This window comes from Ovis aries, chromosome 4 (genome assembly GCF_016772045.2).
Source record: "Ovis aries strain OAR_USU_Benz2616 breed Rambouillet chromosome 4, ARS-UI_Ramb_v3.0, whole genome shotgun sequence".
NCBI lineage: Eukaryota > Metazoa > Chordata > Mammalia > Artiodactyla > Bovidae > Ovis > Ovis aries.
Genome location: NC_056057.1, coordinates 96,896,410 through 96,915,622, shown reverse-complemented (window position 1 = coordinate 96,915,622; position 19,213 = coordinate 96,896,410). Strand labels below are relative to the sequence as shown.

General features: G+C 47.6%; 1 protein-coding gene across 1 annotated transcript in view; it reads left to right on the top strand.

The window, feature by feature from the left end:
- PODXL (podocalyxin like) overlaps positions 1 to 16,328 on the top strand; it is a 52,319-nt gene extending 35,991 nt beyond the window's left edge. The window contains exons 3-9 of the mRNA XM_042249312.1: positions 6,214 to 6,840; positions 7,780 to 8,000; positions 8,536 to 8,607; positions 10,448 to 10,595; positions 10,804 to 10,865; positions 11,129 to 11,296; positions 12,310 to 16,328. Of these exons, the coding sequence (XP_042105246.1) occupies positions 6,214 to 6,840; positions 7,780 to 8,000; positions 8,536 to 8,607; positions 10,448 to 10,595; positions 10,804 to 10,865; positions 11,129 to 11,296; positions 12,310 to 12,504 (1,493 nt within the window). The 3' untranslated portion in view covers positions 12,505 to 16,328. The remainder of the gene's footprint in view (positions 1 to 6,213; positions 6,841 to 7,779; positions 8,001 to 8,535; positions 8,608 to 10,447; positions 10,596 to 10,803; positions 10,866 to 11,128; positions 11,297 to 12,309) is intronic.
- The last annotated feature ends 2,885 nt before the right edge of the window (positions 16,329 to 19,213 follow it).

Sequence of the window (19,213 nt, the reverse complement as noted above, 5' to 3'; positions counted from 1 at the left end):
GCATTTTTCAGCATCTATAGTGTAACAAGAGGCAAATCCTGCTTCCATCGGTCTTCCTGTGTGGGGAATTCCCCAAGCATAGCACTAGATTACAGATTCTGATTGGCTGTGAAGAATGGTCAGAGTCCACTTCTCTGAGTCCCAGCTCTCTCTCCCTTCTGCTCAAAACAGAAAACCAGGAGTCATCCTGACTTCTCCTCTTCCCCTCCCTTAGTACATCAGCAAGTAGTTGATTCTTTCTCCAAAATACAGTCTTGAATCCATCCTTGTTTTGGCTCTTGTGTCAAGGACTTGCTGCAGCTATTACCCACTTCATCTGAATTTCTGTAACAGCCTCTTCTCTTCCCATCTCCACGTCCGTGTTCTCCAGAGCAGCAAGGGGATGTGTCTTTGTAAATCACCCTCTCAAACTTGTTTGCTTTTTATAAGCCTTCAGTGACTTTTTTGAGCACTTATAACCCCAAATCCTATTTTGGTCTAAGGAGGGTGATCTTATGTCTCCTTTTACATAAGATACAGTTTTTAAGAGAGCTTCTGTTTTATTCTCAAAACCCTACTGTTTGGACAGCATGTTAGTGCCCATTCACTGTGAGGCCCTAAGTTTTCTGGGCCCTGCCCATCCCCCCTCACTCAGAAAACTGCACTCAGATTTGTGTTCTCTGAGCTCTTATCCCTCCTTTAGGGACTTGCAGGTTCTTTCCTTCTCCCTGGTACACTTTTCCTCACCTTCATGGCTCTCGGCTTATTGTCCTTCAGACCTTAGCTTCATGAGGAGCTTTTCCTTAACTCTCTGTCTAACAGCATCACTTCCTTGTTCTTTGCATCATTTCCTTGTTCATTTCCTCCATGGAGTCACCAGAATATGATGTTTAATTGTCTGTTGATGTTCAGTCACTCAGTCGTGTCTGACTCTTTGCAACCCCATGAACAGCAGCATGCCAGGCTTCCCTATCCATCACCAACTCCTGGAGCTTGCTCAAACTCATGTCCATTGAGTCAGTGATGCCAGCCAACCATTTCATCATCTGTTGTCCCCTTCTCCTCCTGCCTTCAGTCTTTCCCAGCATCAGGGTCTTTTCAAATGAGTCAGCTGTTCGCATCAGGCAGCCAAAGTATTGGAGTTTCAGCTTCAACATCAGTCCTTCCAGTGAATATTCAGGACTGATTTCCTTTAGGATGGACTAACTGGTTGGATCTCCTTGCAGTCCAAGGGACTCTCAAGTGTCTTCTCCAACACCACAGTTCAAAAGCATCAATTCTTTGGCGTTCAGCTTTCTTTATCGTCCAACTCTCACATCCATACATGACTACTGGAAAACCATAGCCTTGACTAGATGGACCTTTGTTGGCAAAGTAATGTCTCTGCTTTTGAATATGGTGTCTAGGTTGGTCATAACTTTCCTTCCAAGGAGTAAGCATCTTTTAATTTCATGGCTGCAGTCGCCATCTGCAGTGATTTTGGAGCCCCTCAAAATAAAGTCTACCACTGGTTCCCCATCTATTTGCCATGAAGTGATGGGACTGGATACTATGATCTTCGTTTTTTGAATGTTGAGTTTTAAGCCAGCTTTTTCACTGTCCTCTTTCACTTTCATCAGTCAAGAGGCTCTTTAGTGCTTTGCTTTCTGCCATAAGGGTGGTGTCATCTGCATATCTGAGGTTATTGATATTTCTCCTGGCAATCTTGATTCCAGCTTGTGCTTCATCCAGTCTGGTATTTTGCATGATGTACTCTGCATGTAAGTTAAATAAGCAAGATGGAAATATACACCTTTGATGTACTCCTTTCACAATCTGGAACCATCTGTTGTTCCATGTCTTATTCTAACGATTGCTTCTTGACCTGAATACAGATTTCTCAGGAGGCAGGTCAGGTGGTCTGGTATTCCCATCTCTTTCAGAATTTTCCACAGTTTGTTGTGATTCACACAGTCAAAGGCTTTGGCATAGTCAATGAAGCAGAAATAGATGTTTTTCTGGAATTCTCTTGCTTTTTCTATGATCCAGTGGATGTTGGTAATTTGATCTCTGGTTCCTCTCTGCTTTTTCTCAATCCAGCTTGAACATCTGGAAGTTCACGGTTCACATACTGTTGAAGCCTGGCTTGGAGAATTTTGAGCATTACTTTACTAGTGTGTGAGATGCGTGCAATTGTGTGGTAGTTTGAACATTCTTTGGCATTGCCTTTCTTTGGGATTGGCATGAAAACGTACTTTTTCCAGTCCTGTGGCCACTGCTGAGTTTTCCAAATTTGCTGGCATATTGAGTGCAGCACTTTGACAGCATCATCTTCTGATGCTGCTAAGTCACTTCAGTCGTGTCTGACTCTGTGCAACCCCATAGACGTCAGCCCACCAGGCTCCCCCATCCCTGGGATTCTCCAGGCAAGAATACTGGAGTGGGCTGCCATATCCCTCTCCAGTGCATGTAAGTGAAAAGTGAAAGTGAAGTTGCTTAGTTGTGTCCGACTCTTAGCAACCCCATGGACTGCAGCCTACCAGGCTCCTCTGTCCATGGGATTTTCCAGGCAAGAGTACTGGAGTGGGGTGCCATTGCATCATCTTCTAGGATTTGAAATAGCTCAACTGGAATTCTATCACCTTCACTAGCTGTGTTTTATAGTGATACTTCCTAAGGCCCACTTGACTTTGCACTCTAGGATGTCTGGCTCTAGGTGAGTGATCACACCATCGTAGTTATCTGGGTCATTAAGATCTTTTTTGTATAGCTCTTCTATGTATTCTTGCCACTTTTTCTGAATATCTTCTGCTTCTGTTAGGTCCATACCATTTCTGTCCTTTATTGTGCCCATCTTTGCATGAAATGTTCCCGTGGTATCTTTGATTTTCTTAAAGAGATCTCTAGTCTTTCCCATTCTATTGTTTTCTTCTATTTCTTTGCGTTGATCACTTAGGAAGGCTTTCTTATCTCTCCTTGCTCTTCTTTGGAACTCTGCATTCAGATGGATATACCTTTCCTTTTCTCCTTTGCCTTTAGCTTCTCTTCTTTTCTCAGCTATTTGTAAGGCCTCCTCACCAGGTGGTTTTTTGGAGAAGGAAATGGCAACCCACTGCAGTACTTTTGCCTAGAAAATCCCATGGAGGAGCATGGTAGGCTACAGTTCATGGGGTCGCAAAGAGTCGGACACGACTGACTAACTTCCCTTTCTCAGACAACCATTTTGCCTTTCTGCATTTCTTTTTCTTGGAGATGGTTTTGATCACTGCCTCCTATACAATGTTACGAACCTCCGTCCATAGTTCTTCAGGCACTCTGTCTGTCAAATCTAATCTGTTGAATCTATTTGTCACTTCTACTGTATAATCATAAGGGATTTGATTTAGGTTATACCTGAATGGTCTAGCGGTTTTCCCTACTTTCTTCAGTTTAAGTCTGAATTTGGCGATAAGGAGTTCATGATCTGAGCAACAGTCAGCTCCTGGTCTTGTTTTTGCTGACTGTATAGAGCTTCTCCATCTTTGGCTGCCAAGAATATAATCAATCTGATTTTTGTATTGACCATCTGGTGATGTCCATGTGTAGAGTCTTCTCTTGTGTTGTTGGAAGAGGGTGTTTGCTATGACCAGTGCATTCTCTTGGCAAAACTCTGTTAGCCTTTGCCCTGCTTCATTTTGTACTTGAAGGCCAAGCTTGCTTGTTACTCCAGGGATTTCTTGATTTCCTTCTTTTGCATTCCAGTCCCTTATGATGAAAAGGACATCTTTTTTTTTTTTTTTTTTTTGGTGTTAGGTCTAGAAGATCTTGTAGGTCTTCATAGAACTGTCCAACTTCAGCTTCTTTGGCATTAGTGGTTGGGGCATAGATTTGGATTACTGTGATATTAAATGGTTTCCCTTGGAAACAAACAGATCGATTGTTCTGTCATTTTTGAGATTGCACCCAAGTACTGCATTTCGAACTCTCTTGTTGATTATGAGGGTTACTCCATTTCTTGTAAGGGATCCTTGCCCACAGTAGTAGATATAATGGTCATCTGAATTAAATTCGCCCATTCTGGTCCATTTTAGTTTACTGATTCTTAAAATGTCAATGTTCACTCTTGCCATCTCCTGTTTGACCACTTCCAGTTTACCTTGATTCATGGACCTGAAATTCCAGGTTCCTGTGCAGTATTGTTCTTTATAGCATCGGACTTTACTTCCATCACCAGTCACATCCACAGCTGGGCATTGGTTTTGCTTTGGCTCCGTCTCTTCATTCTTTCTGGAGTTCTTTCTCCACTCTTCTTCAGTAGCATACTGGGCACCTACCAACCTGGAGAGTTCATCTTTCAGTGTCTTATCTTTTTGCCTTTTCATACTATGCATGGGGTTCTCAAGGCAAGAATATTGAGGTGGTTTGCCATTCCCTTCTCCAGTTGACCATGTTTTGTCAGAACTCTCCACCATGACCCATCTGTCTTGGGTGGCCCTACACGGCATGGCTCATAGTTTCATTGAGTTAAGACAAGGCTGTGGTCCATGTGATCAGTTTGGTTAGTTTTCTGTAATTGTGGTTTCCATTCTGTCTGCCCTCTGATGGATAAGGATAAGAGGCTTGTGGAAGCTTCCTGATGGGAGGGACTGACTGTGGGAGAATCTGGGTCTTGCTCTGATGGGTAGGGCCATGCTCAGTAAATCTTTAATCCAATTTTCTGTGGATGGGCAGAACTGTGTTCCCTCCCTTTTTGGCCTGACGCCAAACTATGGTAGGGATAATGGTGGTAATGGCGGCCTCCTTCAGAAGGACTTAAGCCAGGATTGTTGTATTCAGTGCCCCCGGCCTCACGGCAGGCAACTGTCAACCCACGCCTCTGCCAGAGACTCCTGGACACTCACAGCCAAGCCTAGCTCAGTCTCCTGTGGGATCACTGCTCCTTTCTCCTGGGTCCTAGTGCGTACAAGATTTTGTTTGTGCCCTCCAAGAGTCTGTTTACCCAGTCCTGTGGAAGTTCTATAATCAAATACTGCTGGCCTTCAGAGTCAAATTCCCTGGGAGTTCTCAGTCCCCAGGTTGGGAAATCTGTTGTGGGTCCTAGAACTTTAGGGCCGCACAAGTAAGCATCTGTGTCTTACTTTCCATTGTAATCCCAGGGCCTGAACCTGTCACTTAACTGTTCCCTCACTCAATCCCTGTTGTTGCTGTTCAGTCGCTCAGTCGTGTCTGACTCTTTGTGACCCCATGGACTGCAGCACGCCAGACTTCCTTATCCTTCACCATCTCCCGGACCTTGTTCAAACTCATGTCCATTGAGTCAGTGATGCCATCCAACCATCTCATCCTCTGTTGTCCCCTTCTCCTCCTGCCTTCAATCTTTCCCAGCATCAGGGTCTTTTCTAATGAGTTGGCTCTTTGCATCAGGTGGCCAAAGTATTGGAGTTTTAGCTTCAGCATCAGTCTTTCCAACGAATATTCAGGACTGATTCCTTTAGGATTGACTGGTTTGATCTCCTTGCAGTCCAAGGGACTCTCAAGAGTCTTCTCCAACACCACAGTTCAAAAGCATCAATTCTTTGGCGCTCAGCATTCTTTAAGGTCCAACTCTCACATCCATACATGACTGCTGGGAAAACCATAGCTTTGACTAGACAGACCTTTGTTGGCAAAGTGATGTCTCTGCTTTTTAATATGCTCAGTCTCTGGCCCCTTGACAAGGCTGAGCTCCCATGCTAGATACAGAGAACCCCTCAGTGTGTCTCATAGTTGTCCTTAAGTAGCAATTTGTGTAATTTCACTTTTCCAGTTTCTCCTTCTAGATAGATTTCCAGAGGAACAGAGGTCCCTCATGCCATGTTTAGAACAGGGCACTGGGATATGTGTGAGTCTGTTGTGTTTTCTATAAGCTCCTGGGTCTGGGAGAAGGAGGCAGGAATGATGAGGGTTCTGTGCTGGGATGTGGAAACCTTGAACGGTGCATGCCTGGGGCTGGATGCGGAGGGCAGAGAATGCACTGCAGGCTCCCACAGGCAGTGGGACTAGGTGCTGAGTCCTTCTCTGGAGAAGAATTTCTCTTGACTTCCTCTGCTTTCTCCTCAGCCTTCCTCTTAGAGGCTTCTTGAACCCCAGAGAAATCTGGGCACATCAAGGGCCCAGACCGTTTAGAGGTGGCAGGGATGTGAGCAAGGCCTCTGGATCCTGGGAAAGAGCTGGAGCAATGGAGAGAGAGACTTCCACCTGATACCCTAATTGATTCTGTGTTGTCTTTGTCCATAGGAAATGCCACAGGAACGCTAATGAACAAAATGTCAAGTGTCAGCCCAAGCACCCAGGCAGCATCCACAGAAGCCAATCATCAGAATTCTGATTTAACCACAGACAAACAAAGTACAGCTCCGACATCCAGTGTGACACCCACAGTGCTGACCACCGTATCCGTGCCTAAAACACCTGTCACAAGTGAGATGTCAATCTCAGCCGAGCAAAACACAACTGCCGCAGCCAGGAGCACCTTTCTTGTGGCTCCTAAAGATCCTATAGCCGCATCAACCACCGTCTCAACAAATCCTGAAAGCATGAGCAGCCAGAATGCAATGAATGATTCGCCCACATCCGGAATCCCAGGTGCCCACAATGTGACCACAGCCGGCGGGACCACTACGAAAGGCAGTCAGACGGTCTCCACCTCTCCAGATCCGAATAGCACCCCGAGCAGCTCTCCTACCCTGTCTTCCTCAACCAGCCTCGCAGGCGCTCAGCAGCCTAGCGGCGGCCCTGTGACTCCAGCCCCTGGGCCTCCACAGCCCAAAGGGAGCTCCCCTGCGGAATCAGACAAAATGACTGTAACTACGAGTTTAGGCAGGAAGACAAGTCCCACCTTCACAGCCCAGCTGACCACACCGAGTAAGTGCTGCCTTTGCCTTTTTGAAGCAGGAGGAACTTTCAGATGTCTATGCTGTGTACCGTTGTTCAGCTAGAAGGTGGAGATTCATGCCGAGGGTTGAAGAGCATAAATGTGCACCGCCTTCGCTCAGCCTGTTTCCCATCCAGCGGTGAGCTGCGGCCAGCAGAGCTGTGTGCTGTGATGAGAGCTCAGGGTTTTGAACTGCCCAGTGGAGCGTTTTCCTTTTGTTAAGTGCTAGTCTTAGTCCAGTAAATTCATTTCAAGCCTCACTGATGGATCATGAGCCTCATGGCCCATTTGAGATGTATTGCATCAGAGTCTCTTGGTGTGAATCGGAGCATTCGCATTTCGGGGGACCCCCCACCCCATCCCACCCCATCCCACCCCTCTCCCCCTCCTGCTGCCATGTCATGTGGGTACCTGGTGAAGTTACTAGAGAACCACACCCCGACAGCACGGTTATGTCCTGTGTAAGAGCAAGGGCCCCGAGTCGGATAAACCTGGATTCCAGTCCCTGCTCTGCCATGCGTTAGAGCGGAATTCATAAGCCCCTCTGAGGCTCCATTGCCTTGTCTATGAAAGGGGTGATTATGGTACTTTCCTCAGAGTCACTGTGAGGCCTGAAGAAGAGAGTAGGACCCTGGCAGAAGCAGTTACTCAGCTGACATCTGCTCTGGCACTGTCACTGCTGTTGATACTTCTCTCGGGTTCCCACACCGGCTCATCTAGTCTGCTCATCCTGTACTAGGTGCCGGGACCTGGCTTCCTCAATCTGCCTCCTCTTTCTCATAGCTTGCCTCCTTCTGCTTGTGGTCTGTAAAGCCAAAGTGGGGTGGGGCAAGACTGAAGAACCTCAGAAAACTGAGAACAGGAAAGACTATCCTTTTTCTGTTTAAACCACTCACCTTTCCTCATAAGCTTTGTTTTCCCATTTACAGAAACACAGGTCACTGTTGAAGGAACTCAGCACACCTCCAGGGAGACGCCAGCTGTCACCATCACCGCTGGAGTTCAGCAACCCACAGGCTCTTCACTGGGACCTGGGACCACATCTCTGGTCAGGAGATCTACCATCTCCAGCACTCAGTTGACGTCAAATGCCCCTCAAAGCTCCAGCACCCGTTCTCCCACCTCAGTAATTCCAACAAATATAGGGCAGGTAAGAGAGCCCAGACTCAGAGAGAAAGGGACTCCAGGAAGAGCATCTCTACCCTTCTCTACCAGAGCCCCTGGCGGGGGTGTGAGAGCCAGTATCCTTCACCCACTGTCTCTGGCTTTGCTGGACTCGGCTTAGAGAACGGGATAACCAGGAACATACCTGGCTGTCAGACCCCAGCTGGCCAGCTCCCAGTTTGCCGCAAGTTACTTGCCTGGTGTCACCCACCTAACTGTGTGTGTGTGTGTGTGTGTGTGTGTGTGTGTGAGTCGCTTCAGTCGTGTCCAGCTCTTTGCAGCCCCATGGACTGTAGCCTGCCAGGCTTCTCTGTCCATGGGATTCTCCAGGCAAGAATACTGGAGAGGGTTTTCATTCCCTCCTCCAGGGGAGTCTTCCCAACCCAGGGATCGAACCCTGGTCTCCTACATTGCAGGCAGATTCTGAGCCACCAGGGAAGCACCTAAGGGAGGGAGGGAGGATTCAAAGATGAGATCTTATCAAGTTCAGCCTGGCCCTTAATCCCAGTGGCTTCTTTCAGATCCAGTGCCGTCCTCCTGAAAAGCTGAATGAGAGCAAACTCTCCCTGAACATCTCGGGAGCCAACAGTTGTGTGAGTACCTTGCTCCCCTGGGCCCCATCCTGACCTGCATCTTCCAAAGGCGGTTTAGCTCCACGATCACTGAAAGTGGAAGGGAATGGAGTGTTCCTTGTAGAAAGGAGCTGAGAGATGTGTTCATTTCCTGCCCTTGTTTTTGGTCCTTCCAATCTTACAGAGGGTCAGAACCAGCTTCTCTAAAGGAAGCCCCGCCCACAGGGCTGCTACAGGGCCAGAAATACCAGGTCTCCTGAGCTTTCAGTTCTGAGAGTCTGACCCAAGCCCTGGTTCTTGCTTGCTTCTAGTTCAGGATGTGACTTTGCTAAGCCCATCTCTTTGGGCTTCAGAGGCCTCAGTTGAAGAGAAGAGACTTAGTCTGCCTAACTTTCGTTGTTCTAAGAGTCTATGGTTTTATATTTCCTGCTCCATGTATTATCTGACAGCTTGCCTCTAACCCAGGGGAGCCGTTGCCAACAGCTGTTCTTCCACTCAGGGTGGTGTGTGTGTGTGTATTGTTTGAGGGAGCTGGTGTCAGCACGTGTGTGAGTCCATTTGCATGAAAGAGAGAGTGTAGCCGTGTTGTCCACTGCCTTCAGACTGCTAGTCTCCCTAGGATTAAGGGCTTTAGTCTGGGGATATCTGCCGCAGTGCTTACTCAGTAGCTGAGGTCCGAGTGAGTGCTAGTGATGGATGGCTCACTGCCGCCCTCTCCTGGTCAGTGGCTATTTTGCAAACACCCCTAGGAACCAGAAAGTGAAAGCAAGCGGCAGGGAAAACTTGGGTTTACAATAATTTAATGCTACCTATTTTCTGCAGTTGTTTTCTTTTGGGTGTCCGTTTTGCTGGAATTTTCCAAGTGAACTATAGAAAAGCTGGAGTTTTCAAACAGAGCAGGGTTTTCCTGGGATTGGGCTTGTTGGACAAGGCGAGAACCACGCTGACGCTTGCCCAGCCTTTCCTCCAGCTCTCTTTTTGGCTGAAACTTGGCAGGGGTGTGTTTGGTGGTAAGCCTTCTTTTCCTTTGCCATAAATGCGAAGAGGAAAGCCCTGCATCTTTACCTGGTAGGAGGGCTGGAGAGCTAGTAGGCCTAAGGAAATTCCAGGTAGAAAACCCAAGGGATGGGTTGTGGGACAAGCCAAAGCAAGAGTCCTTTTCTTCATCTTGGTGTCCTTATTCCAAAGTCTGGTCAGAGAAACACCAGTTTGGGGTGCCTCTGGAAGACTGGGTAAAATCTCCCCACACTTTGCTTCCTCACCCTCAGCCCCAAAGCCACATCAGCCATGCTCTTTCTGCTTAGAAATATAGAGGAAGCCCCTCAAAGATGTCCTGTGCGTCTTTCAGACACTCCTGAGTCCCCCCTGTGCAGTGATGGCCTTGCCCTTCTCTTGTCAGCCTATTTAGGTGTTCGGTCTTAGCCGAGGGATGGATGACCTTGAGCTGAGAGCCGGGCACTTCCCCTCCCGAGGTCTCTGAACTCAGCATCAAGGGCTGGTGAATGCAGGTTCATTGGCATCTTTGCACTGGCAGTGCCTCCGCAGGTCCTTCCAGGAGAGAGAAATGATGACGGGCAGCAGGTCATGATTAAAGAGCTCTGAGAGAGAGGGGCACACTCAGGGGAATGGCATTATTCAACCAAGATGAGATAAATGGGACGGGGGGTCGAGGGAGGAGACGTCCACCTGAGCCAGAGAAGGCAGGGGCTGGCCCAGGAGGAGAGCATGTCACCCGCCAGTCCAGGCGATCGGTTCACAGCTGGCAACAGCCTTGTCCTGACCTTAGCTTGCAAGGGTGGCCCCACAAGCCTAGGCTGCTGTCATGATCCCCGAGCAATTACCTGTCGTCTTCCCACAACAGAACACAGTCGCTTCGAATCACAAACTGGTCGAGGTGTTGTGCCAAGCAGTAAAACCCTCCTTCAACAAAACTCAAGATCAGTGCTATATAGAGATGGCTCCTGGTTCACATGCCCAGGAAGTGGACATCAAACACATTACCATCATCAGTGAGTTGAGGGCCAGGGCGGGGAGGCCTCTCTGGGGTGGGAATGGGGCAGGGGGGTGACAGGAGCCACAAGGATGGGTCAGTTGTCAACTCTCCGTCACCTGCACGAGAGACACTGCTCAGGAGACGGACGAACAGGAAGCCCCCTGTCCCTGCCGTGTCTCTCTGAGCTAGACCACTGAACCAGCATCTCTCCCTCTCCCCCTCAGCAAAGCTCCATCCCACGGACGTTTATAAATTGCTGAAAGACAACTGGGACAAACTAGAAGACGTAAGTGGGCAGCCCCACATGCTGGGACAGACTGGGTCAGGAGCCTGTCCCTCAGAAGCCCGCGGTTCCCTGGTTCCACTGTTTCTCATTGTTGAGGAACCTCTGGTTTGCAAGCATCTAGATGGGAGGATAAAAGGGGACAGCAGGGCGGTGGAATAGGCCCCCCAAACCCCACGTGGAAGAGCTTGTAAGTGAATGGGAGTTCTGAGAGAGAGAGACCCAGAACCCGTTTTCTGCTATGTCACTCTCTCTTTCCTGGCCAGGTGGGAGTCAGAGACATGCAGTTTGATGGGCAAGGACCACCAGAAGAGATGGAGGACCGGTTCAGCATGCCTCTGATCATCACTATTGTCTGCATGGCATCCTTCTTGCTCCTGGTGGCGGCCCTCTATGCCTGCTGCCACCAGCGCCTCTCCCATAGGAAGGACCAGGTGAGGACCAAGCAGTCCAGTTCACTGGATGACTTTCACCCTGTTATTCACATGTTAGAAAAAAGCCATTGGCCCTTTCAGATAGGCAGAGGTCACTATCCCTTATAGGAAATGGAAATTTGCCTGAAGAATTAAAGAGGCGGCAAGGGTTTTGGAGTCAAAGAATTCTTGGGTTAAACCCTAGCTCTGCTTCTGATTAACTGGGTAACCTTGAACAAGTCATAATCTCTGAGCTTCAGGTTTCTCACCTGTGTAGTGGGAATATCCACCTTGCAGAGTTGCTCTGTGGATCCATTCCTGTAAATGGGCTGAGGCATACCCATCTAACCAGGTTTTTCATCTACCTTACTAGGATTCCCTTGTAACAGTTCCGCCCAGATTCAGGGTTCTCAACCCTGGCTGCACACCGTGGAGAGCTTTAAAAGAAATCCCGCTGCTTAGTCTCCTCAAACCCCAACTGAAATGGCATTTCTGGGTCACTGTATTCGTTTAAAGATTGCCAGGGACGGTCCTCTGCCACTGAGGTTGTATCCTGGGTAAAGAAGGAGAGAAAGCTCCCTTCAGATGGTTTCCACCTGCAGCGGGAGGGCAAAAGTTTTTGTACGCGTCATGTTTGGCCCTAGAGAAGTCCCAGTCATTCAGCCTGATGAAAGTCATTTTCTTAGAGTTCTTCCCTGTTCAGAGAAGTGGTGAGGAGGGACATTGAGAGGAACGTTTGATGGGGAAGGAGTGGAGGAGAGGAGATGGGAGAACAAAGTCCATCTCTACTGACGTCACATATTTGCTGCCAGGGGCCGAGCTGGGAATTCTAGGGATGCTGGGCAGGTTCTCATCTCAGACTTTCCCTGAGGCAGGCCGGCAGTCAGAATTGGCCTCCAGGACCACCTGTTGTTCACATTAGCTAAATTGGGGCTCCTGAATTAGAGGGGTAGAAGTGCCAATATTAAGGCTAGAGCAAGGCTGAGAACTCTCAAAAACTACCCTTTTTTCTTGGGTCACCTCTCGCACTCTAGCAACGACTAACAGAGGAGCTACAGACGGTGGAGAATGGTTACCATGACAACCCGACACTGGAGGTGATGGAGACCTCCTCAGAGATGCAGGAGAAGAAGGTGGCGAACCTCAACGGGGAGCTGGGGGACAGCTGGATCGTGCCTCTGGACAATCTGACCAAAGACGACCTCGAAGAGGAAGACACACACCTCTAATCGGGGCTGCTGGCCGTCTCCGGCGGTGCAGAGCTCCAGCCCAGCCACCTCAAGTGCCATTTGTAAGGGGAGGAGGAAGATCCTTCCCCTTAGAGGGAAAGACTGGGGAAGGAGAGCAGACTCGGAGGGTCCCCTCCTCCCAGTCCCCACAGGCCTTAATTTTTCCCTTTTCAATCTGAACAGATCACATTCTGTGTAGAATCCTCTTGTAGAATAACCCACTAGTGCCTGAGCGCAGTGCTGCTGGGAGAACAGGAAAGAGCCATAGAAGGAACTTTTTGAGACCATCTACTAGCCTCCATTCACAGACGAGATGACCGAGGCCTGAAGAGGGTAAAGTCAAGGTCACACAGCCACTGGGTGACACGTCGGAATGAAAACAGAGATCCTTCATTCAGGCCAGTGCCCATTCCCACCACACCACTCTGCTGGCATCACCCGTGCCCTCCTTCCAGAGCTAGCCCGAGCAGGGGCGGAAGCTGCCCATCAGCGGGTGGGCTGGGGGCAGAGCGGGGCTGGATCCTGCCTCCGCAGGGTCTGGCTCCTTGAAAGGACAGGTCCCATTCCTGTCTCATCTGCTGGCTTCGTCTGCCTGCCTGTGTTCCTGTCCTTTGCTCTCCCTCCCTTCATTCAGTTTTTTCATCCCCGCTCTGTTCCAGGGCCTCTGGGACTAACAGAGGTCATTCATGACCTTCAGTCTCGATTCTGGAGTCTAGTTTCCTGGAGTCTGCTTACGAGATCGGCACTGAGAGAGCACACTAGTCTCCCCCTGTGAACATGTCTGCCCACCAGCCAGCTACAGACGAAGAGAGAAAGGGAAGCCCCTCTTTCCAGGATGGGTCCCCACCTACCCGCAGGGCTCCCCAGTGCTGCCTGGCCTCCCCGTCCCACGGGGACTAAAGTCCGCAGCAGCTACTGACGGCAAGATGCTTCCTGTTTCATTGTCGTTGCTCAGCCGATGCAATAGAGAGGAGATCCCAGCTCAGTCTTCCCCTCTGAGGTTCAGCGTGAATGAGCAGCTTTGGGACAGAGCTTCCTCAGGCCCAGTCAGCAGAGAGGTGTCTGATCAGACAATCGACTGGAGCAGCAGGAAGGACAGGCTTTACTTTTCCATCTCACTGGACACTCAGGGGCTTTGCAAGTTGTTGAGTTTTCTCTTTTAATCCAGCCCTCTACTGCCAAAGGCCAAAGCTCAAATCACTGAGATGTTTGAAGATTCCAGTCTTCTGTGCACAGGGCAAGAAGAGCCTGGAGGGGAGGTGCCCTTCACGCTGCGTAAGGAGCAGCCAGCCCAAGTAGAATCCCAGCGACCTTTCACTGTCAGGCATGAAGCTAGGCCATGCCGTATGCCCTCCTCGGTATTCTAGTGGGCTGGCTGCCCGGCGCTCCTGCAGGTTCTGGTGGCATCTCAGGGAAGCGCAGTGCCGACTGTTGCCCAGTGGAGTGGTTTGGAGGGAGCTTAGCAGGTGTCAGCTACACAGACGGCACCTGAGGACTGAGCACAGCGAGCTTTCACCTGATTTTCTGAGGAGAGGGAATTCTGCGTGGAATTTTGAACTCTGCCCACGGTCTCTCTGTTGCTAGGCATAATGTTCCTAGATCTACTAGGAAGATGCTTCGGAGAATGAAAACGGTCACTTGGCCTAGGCTGCAATAGGTCTGATAGAATAGGCTCTCTGGTTTGGGATGTTATTTTTTTTAAAGGAGAGGATCTTCGGGGGACAATCTGTGTCTTTCCTTGGCCTAATTCCCTCTTCATAGTCTTTAGCCATTTGATACCAAGGGGAAGAGGAAGGCCAGTGGTTCAAGTAGGGCCCCCAGTGAGTTTCCCACAAGCTAGAAAGATGCTAAGGTAACAAAGATCCTGAAATATTTGCCCTGATTATTCCCTGTTTGGAGGCTGGCAGGATGGAGAATACCCAGTTTGGGGGGAAATAGAGGAAAATGCTGTCTCACTGGGAAAAGACCTGTTTGCTTCTTCCCTACCCAGCATTTGGCTCTTTCTACCCAGTGGGTTTCTCTCATGGCCACTGTGGCAGAGGCCAGCCTGGGTTACTCCTTTGCTGATTCTGGGTCTCATTCCCCCAGCCAGGTTTAGACAGAGACAGCAAATACATTCTGGAAGCCAATCAAAGGCCATAACCCACAGGCCTCTTGGGGAGCGAGAAGGTGACTAGCAAGGACCAGAGAGTAAAAATGAGGCTTGGTCAAGAGGAATGACTGTGGCTCTGTCCAGAGAGGGCCTTGACAAGCTTGGGCTGGTTCAGAGGCTCCTTTGGGTGCATCTGAACTGTATTCTTCTAGCCTTCTGGGCCACTTGTCCTGGCTTGCTCTTGCCACTAGACACCTATGTCAAAGACCATATTGCCGTGCATCTGTGTGGTCATCTTCCCACATCTTTGCTGGTCTCTGATGCTATCTGGTTAATTCAGATTCTGGGGCTGAGAAAAGAAAAAAAAAGCTGAGAACTCAGCATTGACTTGAAACAATCTGTGCCAGAGAGATTATAAACTCTTATTTCGGTGGCACACTGGTTTCCCTAAACTTCATAAAAGGCCAGAAACCATGAATCTGATGACTGGACGAAAGCCAGGGGGAAGCACAGTCATGTCAGTGGGGAGAGACCCAGCAATGCTTATGAAGGGGGTCACAGAATATTCTTTTGCATCATAGGACAAGATACAGGTTTAATCGTCTAGATGCAAGACTGTTCTTTCCCTTCTTGATAAGGAAAACTAGCAGAAAGTTTATTTAAATCACTTCTTGAGCTTTTTATCTTTTTGACAATATACTGGAGAAACTTTGAAAAACAGTTCCAGCTGATACATATATATGTATTTTTTGAAAATGTAAATACAGCAGCCACATGTTAATCCACCCTGCACTGCTTTGAGTGAATATACTTCGAAAAAAACCTTTGTTAAGAGAGGCTTTTTTCCCTCTCAACAGGAATGTAAATGTCTATTTTACTAGAAATAACAAGCTTTTGTTTTTCTTTAATGAAAAATGAAATACGAGACAGGCTGATGATGAAGTATTTGTCTTCTAGACTGGGCATTTTTATTTTTAAATATGGTCCTCACCCCCTCCCCGTAAAGTCCCAGCATGTTACATTAAGGGTTGTAGTCAATATGCACTGGCTGGGAAGAGACTCTAGTCATAGAGGGGTCTTAGAACCCAATCCAATCTTTTTCAAGAGAAGAAGAGTCTCAAGCCCAGAAAGATAAAGTGGCCTGGTGAAACTCACATATTTAGTGACAGAAAACAGGCTTAAAACCTGGACTGGAAGACTGTCCAGTGCTCTGTGCCTCAGGAAGAAACCAACAAATTAAGGGGAGTGATACCAAGGACAGATCTGCAGCAAGGGCAGGGAGAGCATGAAGACAAAAACAGGAACCTTACTGGTCTGTGGCTTATTTAGATCTAAGACTTACATGAGCAATTTTGTTCTCCCAAGAATAGTTTTGAATAGTTTCTGCATATAGGACTAAGGATCAAAGGGAACAAGATGGGAAGGCAGAGGGGGCGAGAGTAAAGCAATGGCTTTCATCACTGTCTAGCTGATTAACTCAGGTTTGGTGAAAACCCTACCCTGAGTCAAAGGAGGGGATTACTATTTGCTCCACGTCTTTTTGAAAAAATTAGTGAATGTTAAAAAGAGTTTGCTCAGGAGACTAGGGGAGCTGTGTCTTAGTGGACAGGGGTCTAAAGTACACTGGAATTTACTGAGAAACTTGTTTGTAAAGATTATTACTTATTGCCATTTTCTTACAAAAGTATATTTTGGAAAGTTGTATACTGTCAATTAAACTGCTTTTGTCTAAGCTGGCTCAAGCCCTGGTATTTCACTCAGACTGGCTTCCATTCTTCACCTGCACACACGACTCATCACTGAGGACACAGCGGGGCAACCTCTGCTTAGTTGTGCCTGCTTAACTACACAGGCCCAGAGCAAAAAGACAGGAGCGAGAGAAAGGGCAAAGGGGATTCTGGAGGTGACGCCAAGTTCTCCAGACATTCTCAGGCTGCTTTAGTGAGGAGAACCGAAAGTGCCCCATTTTCCCTCACAACATACTTATCAATGTTTTACCCTCTTCCTTCTGTTTGCCTCAGAAAAAATTGTGACTCACCCACCACCAAAGATCCCAAGGGGGCTGCTGAACCCTGATCAGGTACGAAACAGTTTTAAGGACACAGCAAACATTAATAAAAATACAAAAAAAATTTAAAGGATTCTGTTCTGCCAATAAAAGGATCAGTTTACTTGTCAGAAGCCTGTGCCTGTCCCTTACCCAGAGATATGCGAACATGTCCAGTAATGTCAGACTTAGACCCCATGGAGCCCTCCATGCTCCTCTGTCCCTGGGATTCTCCAGGCAAGGACACTGGAGTGGGTTGTCATTTGTGCCTCCAGGGGATCTTCCTGACCCAGGGATTGAACCCACCTCCTCCTCCATTTCCTGTGTTAGCAGGTGGATTCTTTCTCCAGAGATGTAGTGACGATGAAGGAGGCTCAGGAAAGGAACTGCTCAAAGGTGATTCTGATTCTCTTCATCTCTTGGGGTGGTAATTATCTACTGACATGCTTCTTCACTGCAAGAAGAAAACTTTACCATTCTTCATCTGCTGCAGGGAAACAGGTGTTCCGGTCCTTGCTCATACTTGGCTATACGGCAGTGTCTTCTGTTTGCCTGGCATCTTACAGTTTACACATCTTATTTAGGAGTTGTCACCATTCTACCATTAGCGAAACTGGGGACAGAAATTGAGGATTCTCTCAAGATCACACAGCTAGTTAACTGTACTCGGCCTCGAATCTATATCTTTTCCCTCCCAAGTCCTACATTTTCTCAACACCATATTGATGCTTGTGTTCCAACAACAACAAAGTATGTTTCCAGAATGCAATTATAATAGGATTTTCCTTTTACATGGGAGTTCTGAAAGGCAGTTAACATCCTTAAGGGTGCCAGAGTTGGGCCAAGGGTATTTTGAGGTTAACTTCAAGAGTGTGCCAAGAATACAAAAAGGAGTAGAGTACCAAGAACTCAGGAAGGCCTCTGGTCATGCTCGAGGTACACTGTTCTAAGAGAATGACTCATCATTTATCATGGTCACAAAGACCTATGACTCCATCCTCTTCCTGAAGAGGTCATTCACCCTGCTCCCTGCCCTGCCAACCAAGAGGCACTCTCAGTTGTCATTTTTGTTATGCCTCTTAGTCACTGATAAGTCCCCATTTTACAAGCTCCCTCCCAAACCACGTATTTATTTTGAATCCTAAGGGTCAAAAAATTAAAGAATAGGACTAGCCACTATAATTAACATAGGTGATACTGAGATAGCTAGGATTTTTCAATGGCCTTGGCATCTTATAGATTAAAAGTCACTGGGAGCCTAGCAAACAGGGTCTTCCACCAGCATTTACTTAAAAGGGAAGGTGAGGCAAAGGAGTTGAGACTGTGCCCAGTGCTACACAGAAGTCACTGGTGGATCTAGATATGAGCCTAGGATTCCTGACTCCTGCCCTGGACCACCCATCCTTACAGCCTGAGTTCAGAGGGCAGGTAGACAAGAAGTGCTACAGACATTATACCAAATGTTTCTAACCTCCCCTTTGAAGTTTTACCAAACATCAGACTTACTAGCCTGGCAGTGGACAGACCAACAGTAGGAAAGCTACTTCCACTATAGCTTTTCTTTCTTCCCTGTAATACGAATGTTTCTGGACAGAATATAACTTGACGGCCTTCATCCACACTTGATATGGGAGCAGCTACCGTCTCAACTGTGTTAAACACAAAGCCTTCTCTGCTTATTGCTCCCTTCCCACCAGATGACAAATACATCAAGGGAGAGGAGGTGGTGACCCACATTTCCATCCTTTTAATTCTCTAGAGGATTAACCCAGGAAAGGCCAATTCCTTACCTTATCACCACACACCATTTTCCTGTTTTGAAAACAGAGAAATGTTACTCATGGGCCATGCTCAAAGCACACTCTAGTAAAATGGATTATTTTTGATTTGTAAAGTGAAGAGAACATAATCCCTATTTTGAATAATATCAGTGGACAACTAGCACCAGAATACAGGATCACACACAAAGCCAAGAAAAATGTAAACCAGACCAGGAGATAGAAAGGGCCAAGAGGAAAGCTCCTTGGTAAGAGTGTCTGGAAAGCTCATACAACTCAGCCCAAACAATCTGTTATCTTTGTTGAGCATATTTCTGAGTTTATTTTTTTTCAAGGATCAGCCCTTAAAATTTCTTCCCCTTCTTTGGGATCTGGAATTTTACTAGCCTTCAGATTCTCTTTATTATCTTTTCTACAATTAATTTTCAGTTCAGTTTTTTTCCTTCTGGTTCCTAACCTGTACAAGCATGTCCCCACTTAAAGAAAACCTGGGAAACCCAAGTCCAGATTTACAAAATGGATAAAGTAGAACTGGTCATTAACAGCAGATGAAGAAAACACCATTTTATGAAGTCACTTACCAGTGCTCCTTAAAAATGGAAACTTCCCCCAGAAACTCAGTAAGATCCACCAGAGCGTCATTTCAACACTGCCTCAAAGATAACAAGGTCTTTCTACAGTGTATGTAATTTGCCTGAATAAAACTCACCTGTTTGAGGGAAAATATTAACTTTGTAAAAATTTCAAAAGTTGACTTCAAAAGAAGTTTTACCAAACACAAGAGACATCTTG